Raw genomic sequence first — 19219 nt, 5'->3', positions numbered from 1 at the left:
CTAAAGAAAAATCTTTATTGGATAATTAAGAAATTAGATATATGTCACAGTTATCTATTACGTTTTCATAAGGATAATACTGAAGTAATAACATTAAAATGTACATGTAAGGGGGTGGGGGACATTTACGACGTGGACGTGTTTTAGAACCATTGATGCTTTCATCGAGGTCTGACTCATATCTCGATGAAAAGTATGTATGGGTCTCACATAAAGTGCAATTTGGTTTGGTTTAAGGTCAGATTGGAACTGAACCAACATAGGTCGACTCCACTAAATAAGAACCAGAACTAGAATCAAATTTCATTCTAACCAAACCAAACTAAAGTCGGTTCAGTTCGGTTCTATGGGTTGTCAATATTCTATAAATTGTAACAATTTTTTAATAAAAAATAAAATAAAAATAAAATTTCATACAATCATTAGTTTATCCATGAAAGATCATTAATCTATGTCCTAACAATTAAAATAATTCATAGTAATTATTATACACATGTATATTTATTTATTTATTCATTGCTTAAGGGTTTGGTTTGGTTCGGTTATATACAAGCTTGATCCAATACACTACAAAATTTTAGATTTTTAGTGGAGGTCAAAAACCGCCGCAAATACCAAAAAAACCGCCGCTATTATTAATAGTGATGGCCACGTGTAACGCCACTATAGGCGGTGTCGCTATAGGTCATATGGAGCCTTATAGTGACGGTCAAAAACCGCCGCTAATTGTAATTATTACTGTCGCTATAGATATGAATGAGACTTATAGTAACGGTAAACAACCGCCGCTAATTGTAATTATTACTGTCGCTATAAATATAAATGAGATCTATGGTGACGGTCACAAACTACTGCTAATTGATTGTATTACCATCGCTATAGATATAAATAAGACCTATAGTGATTGTAATGACCGCCGTTAATAAGATTTTTTTTAATTTTAAAATTATTTATAATTAAATACCTACTTTTATACAACCTGTTAATTAAACACAATTACTTAGTAAATCAAATTAGTTAAGAGACAAGTATAACAAAATAATAAGCCGATTGAATTAAGAGTCAATGCTTATAAATCCATGTTTGATGCTTACAAATCCATGTTTGTCACTAAAAAAACAAAAACTATCTATCATGGTTGTTGTGGACACTGATCATTGTCGGGTTGATTGTGCTGCTCATCAACCTACACTTCATATAACTTAATCAAATTAGTCATATCAATCAATATTTATTTATTAATAAAATATTTTAAAACACATATTCAATTATCAGTAAGAATTTACCTTTCTCATTAGAATAATGATCAATTCCTTAAGTCTTTCCACCTCAACATCTCTCACAATCTATTGTTGCTCCAAAGACTCTAGTTTCTCCTTCAACCTAAGTACCTTAGCAGAATCGCTAGAGGAATTTTTGGAAGATGGTGTAAATAATTTGATGGGAGTCGGTCCCAGGCCGACACCACGAACACGACCATGACCATGTCTATCAGGACCCAAGACCTGAGATAATACATCATTTCGACCTGTAATATCTTGAGAGCCTTCTGGTAATAAACTCAAAAGTTCTTTTATCTTGTCCTACAAAATATTTAAAAAATTCTTAGTATCTTCAAATTCAGATATTAGCATAATTAGTTAATACTTGATGAAAATTATTGTAAAAACAAACTTACAATCTTTTTTGTCGTGGCCAAATCATTGGACTTGTGTGTCATGAGAAATAAAATTGCTCGACTTGGCTCCGTATTCATTGAACTCTTTAATTTCTATGTGTATCATATTAAGACAATGACAACAAGATTAGTCTATAATATAAATAATTAGGCATGAAATTGATAGACAACATAATATAAAAAAAATTATACCTCATCACAATTTAAAACACTTACACTGCAATCTTGGTTCAGCATTCTCACATGAGTCAGAGCATGTCTCCTGCAATGTCAAGCTGTTAATCATGATGAGTTTCAAATTGTCAAAACAAGAAGATATCTAATAGCTTAATGAGTTGGGATTGATGGAGTCATGAAAAATGACTCATATAAAAACAAATCACTATAAATATAAAAACAGATCACTATAAGCGTGGTGCGCTTATTGTGTTTTTTATCGCAAAAAATTAGTTTTACTAATTGAAATACAAGTAATTATCATGAATGTCATTCCCCTGGTGTGACAGAGGAGACTCTATTTCATTATAACATCCCATCTTGTTAAACAACATTAAGCATCATAAACTAAAGATATATATCTAAAAAAATGAGCATTCATGAAAGAAACATGATTAAGAGCCAGTTACAAAAGTTTATAAAGTAGCTTAAGTATCAAGGACGAGCCATGTACAAGTTGGTTTGTGGATGGAGAAGCATGTGTTGTGTGTGGTAACAACTATAATACTCATAGTCACGATGTAGTCATTTGCATCTCTTCTCCCTCGGTTAAAAGGGTTCGAGAATCACAAGCAAGGAGGATCTTCAGAATATGGGATTAAATCTGAATTTCTGGTGGAAGAAGACTACGTGATCTACAACCCTACACCTATAACGTTTCCTGGTGGTGAAGCAGGGCCCATTCCACATGTTTCTACTCAGTTTACACCTGTTATCAATGCTACTGTTTCTAACTCAAAAGAAACATAGTATGGCTGTCTTCTCTACTGGTGTTCTTGTACATGTAATTAGATCCAAAATTTGGTTTTTATGATGCAATAGTTAACATAATATGTTGTACTACCATCTCTTGCTTTGTTCCTCTCTACAATTTAATTTTGAGGACATGCATAGCACAATTAAATTGTAATCCCAAGGACCAAACCCAAAGAAATGAACAAAATGAATGATAACAAAGTCTTCAATATGTATAAAGGAATTATGTAATTTCCAATACGCATGCAAAAGTTTAATGATTTCCCAAACAAATTAAACACTCAATATCCAATTAATTTCAAGAAAAACATAAATTGTTTCTGCTCCACAAAACTTACAGATACATGTCCACGGCCACTCAACGAGGATTGTAGAAGGCAGGTAAGCTTAGAATCACGATATGGGACATGAGACACTTTCCCTTCACTTAGCTTGCCAATTACCTTCAAATTTCAATCCCTCAAATCAGTGCAGGCTCTTGAAAATGAAACAAATATGCAGTGATACAATCATTATACAAAGTGCACAAACAACCTTCAATCCATATGATAATTATCATTAGAGCCTTATAAAAAAAATTGGACCTGGCCTAATGAATCATGATCTTCCTTTCACTTTTGTCTAAAGATTTTTCTAACCTTAAATTTGTATAATGAAACAATACATTTACACAATGGACCTTCATGGAAGTTTAATTTTGTTTCCTTCAATCCTCAAAGGAAAATGTCTTCAGTTCGAAATTAACAACTTGTTAAGTCACTAACAACTTGTTGCAACTTCAAACTCCGATAATAACTTTGCCAAACCCCAGCTTTCCAACTAAAAATACCAACTATACTTCAATAAACATAGACCATAACAAAGAACAATTATCAAAGACCTTTTTTTTATCCAAAAGTAATAGTTTTTTTAAGTTTTTATGGTGTTACATACATACCTTGTCATCATGAATCCCTACTTACTGTACCTCCTTCTATGTTCTGTCCATAGATGTTTTTAGTGTACATTTTCTTGGATGGGGTGGTATCTAGTTGGTTTGACATTTCTATGACACTGTTGGGTTGTGTTCTTTGTTGGACTTACATTTTCCAATTGCCTGACATACTATTTTAGGTTTGTGGCTTTTCTCTTGGTTTTGAGAGATTTGTCCCTTGGTTGGTGTCCTGTCTTTAGAACTTGAAGGCAAACTTAGTCTTACCCTCTTTGCCCTTGCCCAAGAGAGAGTTTCTATATCATATAATGCTACCATCTTCCACATTGGGAAGTTGCGGATAAGATCTCTCAAATCATATATAACTGCAGCTGAAGTGGGAGGTCTGGTCTGAACCGAATTGGTATTGTAACCAAAAACCACTGTTCTGAATCCCTTTTATGGTAACATTAAGAATCTGATCTCTTGGAAAGAGCCAATTGGGAATTGGAATTGATAATAAAACGAATAAGAATCGGTACAGTTCAAGACGATATTTTTTTAATGGGTCCAGTTTGAGTTCCATTAAATTTGAGAGTTGGAATGGATATGAACCGAAACTGATAAAATTGAACTGAATATCTAGTGTGATGGTATCAGTTTTTTGTGTCAAAATACTGATTACATCAGCAAGGACCTGCATTCAGCCGAATATAAAAATGGAATAATTCAGAGGCTATTTGAAAACTAGTACTAACAACCACCTTCAATACAATGCTTACTGCATGATCAGCCATCTTTTCAATCGCACTAAAAGCCCCCTTAACATCATTTCTTTCCCAATATCTACGGAGTACCTACAAAAGTTACATACCCATGTCTATTATCAGTCATGCACCATCTCCATTAAAAAATGATCCATGGTTGACCCACCATTCTTTTAATGTCCAGATTACATATTGCTATAATTAAGAAATGATATAAAGGAATGTAGTAGAAATTCAGTAAATAACCTGCTGCCACAAACCACAAAACTAGTATTAGCAGTATAGACTAACAATGATTATGAGTTTGAACATGTTTAAATCAGCCATTTGATGTTATTTCAGGAAAATCAATTGAGCAGCTAACCAAACATAATGACAGACAAAACTACATGGTTTATCTGATAAAATTGAATAACTTACATCAACCAAACTAATAAATAAGTCAGCTTCCCCCCACCCTCACCTTGATCAAGATGCTACAACTTATCCTCCTTCCAATCATGAAGATCAATGGAATGTGGTGAGTTCATACTCAGTAATGAAGTCATGTACATGGCCCATTCCCTTGTTAAAACTTCCAAGTTCAATTTTGAATCCATTTGATCAAATAAATTCTAAAATAAAAGAAATAAGTCCAAATTTGCTATTACAGAAATATTACATCATACCAATACCAAATTAAAATATTACATAATAATTAGAAAGGAATCCTCAAATTCTTACATTTCAACAAATAAAATTAAAAAAAAAAAAATGGGATAAAAAATACCAAGTGTTGAGGTTCTAAGGACTGAGAGGCTTGTATTCCTCCTCCTTGAAGGATGATGCCATCACCTGACATTATTTATGGAAACCCAAATCTCGTAAAGAGAGAGAGAGAGAGAGAGAGAGTAAAAGCAAAACAGATATCAATGAAACTCACATTGCACATTTAGAAGAAAAAGGGGGAGCAAGATCCATTTTACTAGGAGATCAACTGCTCTAAAAGAAACAAATCTAGAAACATCAAAAGATCTTCTTCACACAGACACCATAACCTTCCTATATGCCCAACACCTAACATTATTAAAGAATCGAGACAAAGTAATAAAATGACACTTGTGGATATCCAACTGAGTTTTCCAACACACATGACAACTTTGCAATAAGATATCTATGTAAAAGATTGTGTCTCAAAAGGAGTCTGCCTACAAGCCTGATAGTATTGAAATTTTTTGGACCTCCTTTTACATTTATGTATTGTGGCTTCAGACAAGTCTTTATCTTCAATCAACCATATGATTTAGAATGCCTACTACTAAGCCACACCATTCTCCCCCAGTTGGAGAAAAACCTGTCATCAACTTTGATTGAATGCACATTTTGGTTGGGTTCATGAAGCTTTTTCAAAGTTATCCTTCAAACACTAATGGATCTTTCACATATTAGCGAGCAGGAAAAGGAATTGATAAATTCACCTATAGCGTCTTAGAAAACAACCCAATTCCAGCATGACCCAATGAACTCTATGCACTCCCATCAAAGAATTAAGTTAATCCACTTATCCACCTTCCTCTACTTTTTTCCAAATAAGACTCAATCTCCTCAATCGAAACTTGTACGTAGTGGATCCTTCAGAGGTAATCATCATATAGATACATAGCAGTTAATATAGCATATTGTGCATAGAAAAAAGGACCTTTTCTCCATTGTTCCTGCATCCCAGTAGAACCATAGAACCAGCCAACCTTTCCAACACCATCCAAGAACTTGTACAACTCCCTTGGGCAGAACAAGTCCTTAAATATAAGGAAGAAGAAGAAACTTATATATTATAAGAAAGTAAAGAACTTGCCAACATAAGTCCTCTGACATGCCACAGCTTGAAGACCACATGATTGGGTAGTAGTACTAGTAGTAGAGAAAAGGAACTCACAATATATGTTTCTCAAAAGAAATAATAATGGAAAGTTATTTGGAGAAAATGTACAAAAAATATAAGAATTCAAACAAAGAAAACCAAACTGAAATTGATTTTGATCTTTAATCAAAATCTGAAAAATAATTTGAGAGTTTTAATCTTTAAATGATTAGAAATGTAATCTCAACCAATGTTGTAAACTAACCTATATAATCAGTCATATAGGTTTTATGGATTTAGAATCCTAAAGTTGAAAACCCTAGGATTGATGCTTTGAAACTAAAGAGAGAGACTCACCAGGATTTTAAACCTTCAACCATGGATCGAATACGCACAATTAAATCCAGAAGCTATGGAAGGCAAGGACGATTGATGCTTCAAAATAATAAAACCAGATTTGCTCAAAAAAATGAACAAAATCCACAATCAATGTTTCAAAACCAGATTTGCTAAAAATAAAGAAAAAAACTCACAATCCATGAGATCTGAAACATGAAGAAACCAAAATCGATGATAATTTTGAGTGGTCTATAGTTGTGTGAGATCTGAAACACGAAAAATCCTTTGAAACCCTCAAAGTGAGAGAGAGAGAGAGAGAGAGAGAGAGAGAGAGAGAGAGAGGGAGATGGTGGAAGCCTCGAAGAAGACTTTGAGTAAGCCTCGAAGAAGACGATCGCAGCTTTGCAACTTGAAAGGGAGAGTTCGAGATCGCAGCTTCACAACTTCGCAGCTTAAAAGGGAGAGAGAGATGAAGGAAATCTCGAAGACGATCGCAGCTTCGGGAGAGAGATATGGAGGAAGTCGAAAAACAGAGATGGCGGAAGTGACGATCGCAGCTTCGCGACTTCGCGGGTTTTTTAATTTTTTACAAAAATTTTCGTTATTTCTTTTTATTTTTTTAACAAAGACATATTGTGTAGAATTTCATTTTCCTGTAGCGTATAGTGACGCTTATTTTAGCTGCCACGAAAAATTTGTCACTAAAGATTGGTATTTTTGTAGTGAATAACCGAACTAAATTGATCAATTCTCCATTTTCGTAACTCGAAACCGAACTTGCTCTAAACTAAACAAAACCACCCCAAAAGCTATTGTTTTGGTTCGATTTTCGGTTTGAATCAAACCAAGTTCCACCCCTAATCTCCACACATCCATGTCAGAAATGTCTCCCACAATGTACATTTCAATGTTACTCTAACACTGACCCATTTCATAAATATAAAAAAGAGAACTGATATTGGCACCCCAACTTTTACCTATTACATTTGAATTTCTTAAATTATTTATTACTTATCACACCTTAATTAAAGATTAAAACACACCATTCAAGCATTACAAAAGTTCCATTCAAGTTAATACTTCAACATTATGTAGCATTATAACATATCTTCAAATCAAACAACTTTAATAGTTATTAACAATAAGGATTAGGCCCATACAAAATCCTAAATCTAACAAATAGCAATCTTTAAAATAAAAAAATATATAAAAAATATAATAAAAAAAAAAAAAAAGAGGAAAGAGTGAGAGAGAGTTTTTATTGACATCCCAACTTTTACTTGTTCTCATTGATTGCCTTTTTTTTTTTAGGGAGTTTTTTCAAAACTTGGGCAACTTATGTCTAAATTCCAATTCCGGTACACTATTCATTTTAATTCCCAAACATGCATTTCGACTGAATTCATCACTTTTATAATTAGTAAATTCTCCAGTATAGCTACAAATTCATAGATATTAAAAGTGACGATCGAACTCACGAGTTCATAGGTTAAAAAAATGACTGATGAATGTTTTGGGAGTTAAAATGAACATGTTCCAAACTCGGAATTTCCTCATATTCATCGCACCAAATGGAGATTCACCATTTTTTTATTATTCTTATTGGAATTTAATAAGTAAAGTTGGGGGTGCCCATAGCCACTCAAAATATATATATATATATATAAAATAATGGCAAAGTTGGGGTATATTGCCATTTTCTTAAAGGAAATATTTTCAGAAAGGTAGGCAAAATTCGTAAATTTCTATACTATTCATTTTAAATTTACTGTGGAGTTAAAATATTACCGTTAAATTCTATAAAACAGTAAATACTTTCCCATTTTAATTACAGTAACAATTAAAAAAATAAAAATTGTTCTATGAAACAGTGAATTTTTTTTTTAATTTTCAACCGATTTTGTAACTCGTCCTGTCTTATCCATATATATATATGGGGCAGATCAAGGGACATGTAAAAACAATGATTATTCAAAATATGAGTGTGTGTTTGGTAACAGTTCTGAAGTCTGAATGGAGGTGGTCCACCATTAAAATTCAAACTTCAGATGTCTTAATCTTGTTTGTTTATTTTCAAATTTAAGAATAAAAAGACATTTTCAGTCGAAAAAAAATCAGCCATAGAAAGTTGCTGGACGAAGTTCTAAAATCTGAAAAAAATATTTTATACATAAAATACCCTCCTCAAAATAATTATTTCCATCACTTATCCCTCTTTTATAAAAATCTTTAAACCATTACCTCTCTTTTCTCTTCTACATCTCCTTCCTGTCCAACTCGACTGTCAAGATCTACAAAGATATGTGCATCTACTACTCTATTATTTTTTCTTGATCGATTAACAGCATGTGAATCTCATATTGAAAAAATCTCAAAATCAAAACTTCAACAAAAATCCCAAAATCTCAAATAACCAACCGAACCCATTATGGAGAAATCGAATAAAAAGTAGAAATCGAACCCTTTTCAACGCCTTATTTCTCTCTCCATCTTCTCTCTGTCTTTCCTTCTATCTTTTTTGTTTTTCTTCTTGCATAAAGTTGGGTCATTAGACGAATATATATATAGAGAGAGAAAGGGAGATAGAGAGAGAAAAAAGAAATGGATAGATTTTGTTAGGTGTATGAGTTGTTTCCTTGGTCCTTAGGTGGACTCTTTAGAGTGTATGAGTTATTTCCTTAGTCTTTGAGTGGATTCTTTAGAGTGTATGAGTTGTTTAATTGGTTATTGTGTTTTACTTGGTTCTTGTACTTTCTTGGTTTTGATGAATTGGAGAAAGAGAGAGAGAATAATGTGAATGAGAGAAACGAAAAAATAGAAAATTGGAAAAAAATTATATTATTTTATATATTAACGATTTGTTTTTGTACTTTGAATGAGAATTCAATTTGAAAACAATACTTTTGGGTTGTTTGATTTGTTAGGAATTGAAATTAAATATGTGGATGATTTCATTATACATGTTTTTTGGTTAATAATTTATTAGAATTACAAAAGGGTAATATTGTCAAAATGACCATTATGTTTTAAAATTCTGCTTGTAACCAGAAGCTCTTATAAATTATAAACAAACAACTTTTTCAGAACAAGATTCCAGATTTCAGATTTCAGACTTCAGATTTCAGACTTAAGACTTCAGAAGTGTTACCAAACATACCCTGAGTTAGAGGTTTTGGATCAAGCTGAATTTTTGTGAGGATGTTCTCTATGATGAGAAGATTATCCTCACAAAAAGTCAGCTCAATCTGAAATTTTTAAGTCCATCAAAAGTAGTTTACAAATTATTGGTAAAAAATCGACGGTCCACATTCTAAATCACTTTTGATGGGTTAGAAGTTTCAGATTGGACTGATTTTTTTTTTTTTTTAGGATGATCTTCTCATCATAGAGATCATCACCACAAAAAATCAGCTCAATCCAAAACCTCTAACCCATATTTTGAATTTATTTTACTATTACATTGTTTTTACATATGTCCCTTGATCATGACCCATATATATATATACACAGGATCAAGAGGCATATGAAAAAACTTATGTAAAAACAATGTAACATTAATAAATTTTCAAAATATGAATTAGAAGTTTTTGATTGAGTTGATTTTTTGTGAGGATGATCTCTATGATGGGAAGATCATCTGGAAAAAAAATCAGTCCAATTTGAAACTTCTAATCCCATTAAAAGTGGTTTAGAATGTGGATCGTCGATTTTTTACCAAGTTTTGTCAATAATTTGTAAATCACTTTTGATGGATTTAGAAGTTTTAGATTGAGCTGATTTTTTGTGAGGATGATCTTCTCATCATAGTGACTATCCTCACAAAAAATCAGCTTAATCCAAAACCTCTAACCCATATTTTGAAAAACCATTGTTTTTACATATGATTTTACATATGTCCCTTGAGCCACCCCTATATATATAAGTGATTTAGACATATCCCCGTATGCTTTGCTCAATATTATAGACACCCCCTATGTTTTGAAAATGATGGCATGTATCCCTTGATCACAGTCTTTTAAATAGGTTAAGGAGAAAAGACTCAAATGCCCTCATCTTTAATCTCTAGTAAAAAAACCCAGGTTTTTTCTCCAAAAATTAGTCATCTTCAACCTCTTTTGATACAAAAGTTAACCCTCACCATCTATTTTAAAATTGTATCTACTTCAAGTCTTCAACATTCAAATCTCAAAGAAAGATAGAATTTTTTAGGAAGTATAAAATAATGAAATTTTGGATAGAAAAATCAAGGATGTTTTATAAAAGGAGGAAGATAAAAAATGACATATGACAATAAGGTTGAATAGATTAAAATTATTTTGGAGGTTGAAGAGCTCGAAGATGATTGGATTTGGAGAAGAAAAATCTGACAATAGATTAAAATTGAGGGCATTTGAATCTTTCTCCCTTAGTCTATTTAGAAGAGTGAGATAAATGATGCATGTCATCAATCTAAAGATACCCAGGGTATCTCTAATATTGAACAAAACATAGGGGGTATGTCTAAATCACCCAAAAAAAAATCTATATCTAGTTTAGTAATTTTGATCACATATATAAAATTGTTCTAGTAATGTCCCCGATATGGGTCAGGATCCGTAGACATATAAAACTACTCATAAAGCTACAATGTGTTTTGTCTTATATAGACAAAAAGATTTGGAATGAGCTGATTTTTTGTGAGAATGATCTCTACGGTGAGGGGATCATCATTGAAAAAAATCAGCTCATTCCAAAAATTTAATCGCATCAAAAATGATTTACAAAAAATGGACGATCCAGAATTCTTCAACTTGTGAACATAGGGCTAGAAGTTTAAGAATGAACTAATTTTTTTGTGAGAACTCATCAAAAAAAAAATCAGTAAACCTTTTTGCCCATATAAGACAAAACACGTTGTAGCTTTATACGTCTACCGATCCTAACCCTATGTATTATATAAAAAATTATATTTTCATCCCACACGATCTACACAATCGGATCCAACTCTTAATGGTATAACATAACCAAACATAGAAATGGCAAATCTTTTCTTAATTCGATACTATAGAATCGGATTCGTGGTTGACCGATAGACCCATTTACAAATGGGTACCAATTGATAAGGCAACAACGTATCAGTAATGCAAACAAATTCCATAATCAAATCAATTTAGATACACAGTTGTATCATAATCTGTTAAATTTCTTTGATTATGAAATTTTGCTAGCGAAGCATTTATACTAAAGAAGGACTTTTATATATATGTATGGTATATCTACAACAGAATTCCTCCAAATGGTTGCTTTTAATTAGGATTCTTCTTCTACTTTCCGTTAAATCAGCCAAGAGCTGCGGAAGAGAGAATATAAAAGCAAGGGAAGGTGTAAGTCTTTTACGATTATATATCTCTATAGACACTTAAGATTAAGATCTCTAGCAGAGCTGAAGAAGTAAAAAGAAAAAAGAAACAATGAGGATTTCAGGGATTCATCACCTTTTTCTTCTCTCTCTCTTTGTTTTCTCTTTGTTGTATAGACCCACATTTGCTCTCAAAAAGGTAAGCTTTGTATAATTAGTTACTACAAAAGATTTCTTGGATTATAATTATGATTGTTTGATTATTGGTTTTTTATTTTTATTTTTTTCTTTCTCTCTCACCCTTTATTGTTATGTTGCAGTCTTATGTGGTGTACTTAGGTGGACACTCACATGGTTCAGAAGTTTCGTCACTTGATCTCAATCGAGTGACGGAGACCCATTATGAATTCTTGGGTTCTTTCTTGGGAAGGTGGATTGATTATATATTTCTTTTTCTTTTTTCACTTTTGTTTTCTTAGATTTGCTATTTGATCTATTACTTACTTTATATTTTTTGTTTCAACTTTGATTGGAATTACAGTCCTGAAATGGCTAAAGAATCGATATTTTACTCGTATAACAAACATATTAATGGGTTTGCGGCAATGTTGGAAGAAGAAGAAGCTGAAGCTCTCTCAAGTACAAAATTAAACTATTGTTTTCTAATGGTTTTGTATTTTATAATTATTATATGTTTTATTGTTAATATATTCTCATTTGTTGTTATTGTTTGATAAATGTAGAGGATCCAAAAGTTATCTCAGTTTTCTTAAACAAACCAAGAAAACTACACACAACAAGATCTTGGGAGTTTCTTGGAATAGAGAAAAATGGAAAAATTCTTTCTCAGTCAATTTGGAAGAAGGCGAGATTCGGAGAAGATACTATTATCGCAAACCTTGACACTGGTAATTAATCTTCAATGTTTCTCCATAATTGAAATTTGAGTATTTGGAATAAACTTGTTGTAAAAGAAATTAATATTGATTCATTTCTTAAAGTTTGATTTGGAATATTATTGCTAAGGTCAGACCCATATAATTGGGTTTCAATATTTATCTTGTATTTTATGGATCTTAGCAATTATAAAGTGGGGCTACCTTTTCTTCATATAGAAGATCTCAACTTATTACATTTTGATTTTCCAACTGAATTGATGAAATTTGTGCAGTTGGTATGTTGTTGAACCACATGATATGTTTGTCAATAAAAGGTATCCATTGATTGGGATACGTCAAGGGGTAGACTTAAGGAAGGCAAAGCTAAGGCCTAGCCTATAAAGAGATGGGTTTGGTCTTAGCCAACCATAAATCCATGTGGTCTTAAGTAACCAAGTCATTGATTACCCCATATGGATCTATAGGTCAAGTTGGGAGTGGGTATTTCAGGGTCATATGGATAATATTTTGTACAATTCAAAATTGGTTGAGTCATTCTCACCATGTAATCACTGTTATAAAAAAAATCATTTTTTTTACATTATTATTATTATTATTTATAGAACATGATATAAAATAGCTATAAGATGATTAATAATACATATTTTCACCTTCATAATCAATATTTTATGTGTTTATTAAAGCAAGAATGGATTGAATTTTTATGATAGAGGTATAAAAAATTTAATGTAGTTAGATGGTTTACTGTGATATTGATATTGGTCCTACAACAGGAAATACAAATAAAAATTATGAATGAGGTGTGTGTATATGTATTGTTGAGTCCACACCAGACCCAGATTTTAGGGGCTTGAGGGCTTCAAGTTGGGTCTTATTTTGTGGGCTAAAAATAACTTAAGTGCATCTGTTCTGCGTTTCTGTTGTAAGTTTTAAATATACCTCACTGTTTCTCTGTCACTTGGAATCATGTTTGACATTTTTCTTTACCTTTTGTAAATCATGCATGATATGTGGGAAGGGGTGTGGCCTGAATCACAAAGCTTTAATGATGATGGAATGGGACCTGTTCCATCAAGGTGGAAAGGATTCTGTCAGAATGACACTAAGGTTGGAGTTCCTTGCAACAGGTCTGTTCTCTTTCCCACTTTTACTTATTAATTGTTAATCTTAATCTCTACCTTAAATCCTTGGTGGAAATTGTTTAATTGTTTTCTTCTTCAAGTTTAATTATAAGTTTCTGCTTAAGTAGCCCAACCTTATTTAATTGTGTTTTGTAAGGATTTTGGGCACAGGTTAAAATTGCAATAAGTGCACTTTGAAAATTGGAATCCGAGGGTATTCCAGTAAAAAGTTATTTTTAAGGACATTTTTGGTACAAAATTCAATTTTCAGGGTGTATTTATTGCATCTTAATGTGTGTCTCTAAGGCTCACGTTGACAAGACCCTTTGTTTAAATACACTTTAGAAATAAGATTTTGAGGGTATTTTTAGTAAGAATTTCTTAACGTCAATTTTGGTACAAGAATCAATTTTCAAAGTGTATTTAATGCAATTTAACGTGTGCAATTGTGGCACATGTTAACAAAACCTTATTTAATGTTAGTTGGGTCACCAGAAAGATCAAGCATTGTCTCTAGAACAAAGTCCTAGTGATTGAAGGTGTGAATCCGAAAAGTAAATGTTTACCACTCCTACACTATTTATTCGAGAATCTTTATGTTAAATTTACTGTTTATATTTTGGTTGATGCAATCTCTATAAATAATTAATTAGAGTTCATGTAATAATCATCCAAGAATTATCAATAAAGTCTAAATTAGTAATAATTTGAAATGCTAGGAAGCTGATTGGAGCAAGGTACTTCAACCAGGGTTTATTTGCCTACGTTAACAGCACTAACATCACCGTAGACATAACCTTCAACTCGGCACGAGACCAAGAAGGTCATGGAACCCACACCCTTTCGACGGCAGGAGGCAACTTCGTCCCTAATGCAAGTGTATTTGGTCTTGGTGAGGGAACAGCGAAAGGGGGATCACCTAAAGCTCGTGTTGCAACATACAAAGTATGCTGGCCAATGGGTGAAGGTGGTTGCTTCGATGCAGATATCATGGCTGCCTTTGATGCAGCAATACATGATGGTGTTGATGTTTTATCTTTGTCACTTGGTGGGGATCCCATCGATTACTTCATCGATGGCATTTCGATTGGTGCGTTTCATGCTGTTAAGAAGGGTATCGTTGTGGTGTGCTCAGCGGGTAATTCAGGACCCACTGATGGCACTGTCTCTAATGTTGCACCATGGATGGTAACTGTTGGAGCTAGCACCATGGATAGGGAGTTCTCCACTTCTGTCATACTTGGCAATCATAAGCATTTCAAGGTTCATTATTTTTATTTTCTAAACTTTATTATATTTAGTTATATATATGTTCCAGCTTCAATTAATAAAGACAGTTGCTATTGCCACACTAACTTTTGTTAACGCCACCCCAACTGTGTCCAATTCTATGCTGATTTACATAGGAATTGGTTTGGCATTAACAAAAGTTGGTGTGGCAATAGTAGCTCTCTTAATAAATTTATATATCCTTTAATTGTTTATTAATATAATCATGATAAAAAATTGCGCATAGAAAAGTCAAATCAGGATTTCATCGAATTCCAGATAAACCAATTGCACGAAACCACCTATGTGTATTGAGGATATTCTTAATTTACAAAAATACGTTTTCATTATGCCATGCTTCATCGGATTGGTTGAATGGAAATTCAATGATATTAGGACCCATTATTTAGTAGATCATTTTTTTTTCCAAATTTTGATTCCAGGGACAAAGCCTTTCAGCTACATCATTGCCAAACAGGAATTACTACCCATTGATCAGCGCTGCCGATGCTAAAGCCCCCAATGCATCATCTCAAGATGCGTAAGGACATATAAAAACTTATATCTTAACCCCTAAGCTTGTATATTTATATGATCAGCAATTAACATATTTTAATATTATAGTTTCATTTAAACCTCTATATCGATAATTTGGTCTAATATAATTGCAGTATACTCTGTAAGGCTGACTCTCTTGATCACAAGAAGGTGAAGGGTAAGATCTTGGCATGCCTTAGAGGTGACAATGCAAGAGTGGACAAAGGCCTGCAAGCAAAACTCGCAGGTGCTGTTGGGATGATTCTTTGCAATGACGTTACCACAGGAAATGAACTTATCGCCGATGCTCATGTCCTTCCAGCCTCACATATCACTTACAATGATGGTGTTGGTGTTTTCAATTATATCAATTCTACCAAGTTAGTATCTGTTCTCTTCGATGAACATGTAATAGTACAAATTATCCGTTTACGTGAACACGAGTAAATTTTACCTCCATGTATTGCATGTTATCAGGAGGCCTATGGCATACCTCACACCTGTAAAAAGTCAATTGGACGTCACCCCGGCTCCCTTCATGGCTTCTTTCTCATCGAGAGGACCCAACTTTGTGACACCACAGATACTCAAGGTCTGCCAAACAGTTAGAATTATTATTGTTATTATTTCAACCTAATCTACTAAGTGTGCCTGATTTTGTTCTCATGGTATTTTTTTTACATTGATATGATATGGTCAGCCTGATATAACAGCACCAGGAGTGGCTGTTATAGCTGCTTACACCGAAGCAACATCACCTACTGATTTAGATTTTGATAAGCGTCGGGTTCCATTCAACACCGAATCTGGAACATCGATGTCTTGTCCTCACATCTCGGGTATTGTTGGCCTTCTTAAAACTCTCCATCCCGATTGGAGCCCATCTGCAATTAAATCCGCTATCATGACTTCAGGTAAGGACCATTTTTGTTCGATTAATTACTCTCCAAACTGGATCTCATGATTGTACTAAAATCTAATTGTTCTTTCTCTCCCAAAATAATAGCAAGAATACGTGATAACGATATGGAGCCTATGCTAGATGCTGCGACCTTCAAGGCAGCCACCCCGTTCGCATATGGTGCGGGTCACGTCCGACCCAACAAGGCTGCAGATCCTGGTTTGGTCTATGACTTGGCTACAAAGGATTACTTGAACTTCTTATGTGGCCTTGGATACAATAAAACCAAAATCGAGATGTTCTCAGGTGAAGCATACAAATGTCCCAAGTCATACAATATTTTGGACTTCAATTACCCTTCGATCACTGTCCCTGAGCTCTCCGGCTCAGTCAGTGTGACTCGAAGAGTTAAAAATGTCGGTCCTCCGAGCACATATAATGCAATGGTCCATGAGCCCAAAGGCATTTCTGTGTCCGTTGAGCCGAATACCATAAAATTCACAAAGACGGGCGAAGAGAAGGAGTTCAAGGTTACTTTGAAGGCTAGACATTCTCATGCAGCTAATGATTATGAATTTGGGCAGCTGAAATGGTCGGATGGTACTCACATTGTGAGAAGTCCTATTGTCGTGATGGCAAAAGCCTAGATTTTATTTTTAATTATTTGCTTTAGGTTGGATTATATATTGAAAAAAAACAAAACAAAAAAACAATAAATTTATGGTTAATGAATTTTTTTTATTTTATTTTGGAGTTACCTTCTTTTTTATTTTGTGCATGCATTCTCACAAATTTCTCTGAATTTTTAGAATTAGTATTGCTCTAATATCACATTGAACAAGGAGATATACACTCACCAAGTAATTTTGGGATAAATTCTTTAGGGTCCGACCAGGGGTTCATCTGATTGGACCGATTTCTAATTATATATATGAAAATTTCATAATCATTATACTATTAGATGGTATCTTTTCACACAAAAAAATAATAAATAAATAAAAACTTAACATATGATAAATAATTAAGTAGTAATAAATTTGTTTAAATAATGTATTCTTTTATAAATGGTAATTTGACTAAAAATTATAACATCAACCTTGAAAGAGAAAAATGGCATGTTGGGTCACTCCAGTCTTTAATAGCTGACGCATTTAAAATAAATTTGAAACTAACACCCCAGTGTAAGAAGGTTTATTATTGTACATTCTCTCATCAAATTTGGTCATTATTCCTTGGTCTTTTTCGTATTCAGTGGGTCATTCCTTGTAAGTTCTCCTTGTTGTTAGAAGGGTGGGCCAGTAATGTTTTCTCTTCCAGAAAAAGATTCTTGTGGGCTATTCTTCCCTCGGCTATTGCTTAGGGGGTGTGGAATGAGAGAAATAACAGGGTGTTTAACAATAAGATGAGAAGCTCCCACGGCTCATTCTTGGAGATTTTGGGCTTGTTATACCTTTGGGCGAAGTAGAACATTGAGTTCAAGGGGATTACTTTTGATGACTTCGTTTTTAGATGGAACTCTTTATGTAGTCTTTGATGCTTTAATTTCTTTTTGATTTGTAGTTTGTTTAGAGGCTTTCTCGGCCTCTTTGTATTTTGTCTCTTTCAATCAATATATTACACTTATCAAAAAAAAAAAGGACAAAATTACCGAATATCAGTTCTTAACGAGATGTTAAAAAATTCGGTCAGACCTGGTTGAGTCGTCCGATCTAGTCGGGTTTTTAAAACACTGGTATTGATACATTCAAACATAAAATCTATATAATAAATTACAATGGTGGGTCCGACACTCTTTGTCTTAAGATTTATACGCGAACAAACAACTCCATGACAAGTTTTACCTTTAACCTTTTCCTTCTTTTTTTAACAAAAATACCCATAACTTTATTCTCTTTTTTCTTCCACTATTTTTTAATATTATCCCTCTAATTTTATTGTCTGTCCTCTTCCCCCCTCCTTTCTTATTAAAACATCTCCAACTTAATTATTTTTTTCTGTTTTACTCTTTTAATCCAAAGAATTTTTTTTTAATAATATTCTTTCAATTTTATTATTTTTTCTCTTTTACCCTTTTATCCTTAACCCCAAAAAGGATGCATGTGCCATAGGGATGGCATATTTTAGTAAATGCATATGATTTGAAATAGGAAAATCAAAATAATTTTATTTGCACAATAATAATGTCAATTGACTTTAGTTGTTCTAAACTCTTCTTATCCACATCAAGTACTTGAGTTTTATGTGTTTCACAACATTCAAGTACTAGCCATCATTTAAAGAAGAAAATAGAGTCAGTACAGTCACAATAGAACTTCTGTAACTTCGATGACTTGATAATAGAATGGATAATACTAAGTCCTGAGATAAAATTATGCAACCAAAGAGCAGAATTCGTAGTCTTAAAATATACCACGAACTGAGGATGAAGCAATAATAGTCATCATTCACGTTATTCCACAAATGGCCCCACCAACAAATAAGAACACGAAAACAATTGCGACTTCTTATTAGTGGGGTATCCAACAAATTTGAATATGTCTAACCAAACACATCTAATTAATCCAACGTCCTATAAATGAGCATATAATTCTTTATTTGATTCTTTTCTAACTCATTCATTAGGTATTTCTTTTCCCTTTTTTTATTTT

The 19219-nt window shown here is 33.1% G+C and overlaps 2 protein-coding genes across 10 annotated transcripts; one reads left to right on the top strand and one right to left on the bottom strand.

The window, feature by feature from the left end:
- Positions 1-1031: 1031 nt before the first annotated feature.
- On the bottom strand, positions 1032-7153 carry LOC147391767 (uncharacterized). 9 transcript variants are annotated; one of them, XR_015170334.1, is made up of 9 exons: positions 6701-7153; positions 6525-6602; positions 5097-5161; positions 4325-4417; positions 2989-3093; positions 1895-1953; positions 1679-1771; positions 1287-1583; positions 1032-1186 (listed from the first exon to the last, which is right to left on the bottom strand). XR_015170334.1 is itself a non-coding variant. In XM_086417414.1 (8 exons), the coding sequence occupies exons 5-8, from the start codon at positions 2994-2996 to the stop codon at positions 1347-1349; spliced, it is 384 nt and encodes a 127-aa protein (XP_086273540.1). In that variant the 5' UTR covers positions 2997-3093; positions 4325-4417; positions 5097-5161; positions 6525-6602; positions 6701-7153; the 3' UTR covers positions 1032-1346. The 9 variants fall into 9 exon arrangements, 1 of the variants encoding a protein (XP_086273540.1); XR_015170327.1 differs by having other exon boundaries at positions 1895-1940; XR_015170328.1 differs by having other exon boundaries at positions 1895-1940; positions 2989-4257; positions 4343-4417.
- A 4728-nt stretch (positions 7154-11881) lies between these two features.
- Positions 11882-17295, top strand: LOC147391766 (subtilisin-like protease SBT5.4). Its single transcript, XM_086458152.1, has 11 exons — positions 11882-12043; positions 12165-12274; positions 12386-12483; positions 12588-12752; positions 13762-13870; positions 14584-15127; positions 15577-15674; positions 15805-16050; positions 16148-16262; positions 16371-16584; positions 16677-17295. The coding sequence occupies exons 1-11, from the start codon at positions 11957-11959 to the stop codon at positions 17216-17218; spliced, it is 2328 nt and encodes a 775-aa protein (XP_086314278.1). The 5' UTR covers positions 11882-11956; the 3' UTR covers positions 17219-17295.
- Positions 17296-19219: the final 1924 nt, after the last annotated feature.

Source organism: Akebia trifoliata, chromosome 11, assembly GCF_017979445.1.
Source record: "Akebia trifoliata isolate Shusen 1 chromosome 11, ASM1797944v1, whole genome shotgun sequence".
NCBI lineage: Eukaryota > Viridiplantae > Streptophyta > Magnoliopsida > Ranunculales > Lardizabalaceae > Akebia > Akebia trifoliata.
This window is presented reverse-complemented; position numbering and strand designations above follow the sequence as displayed.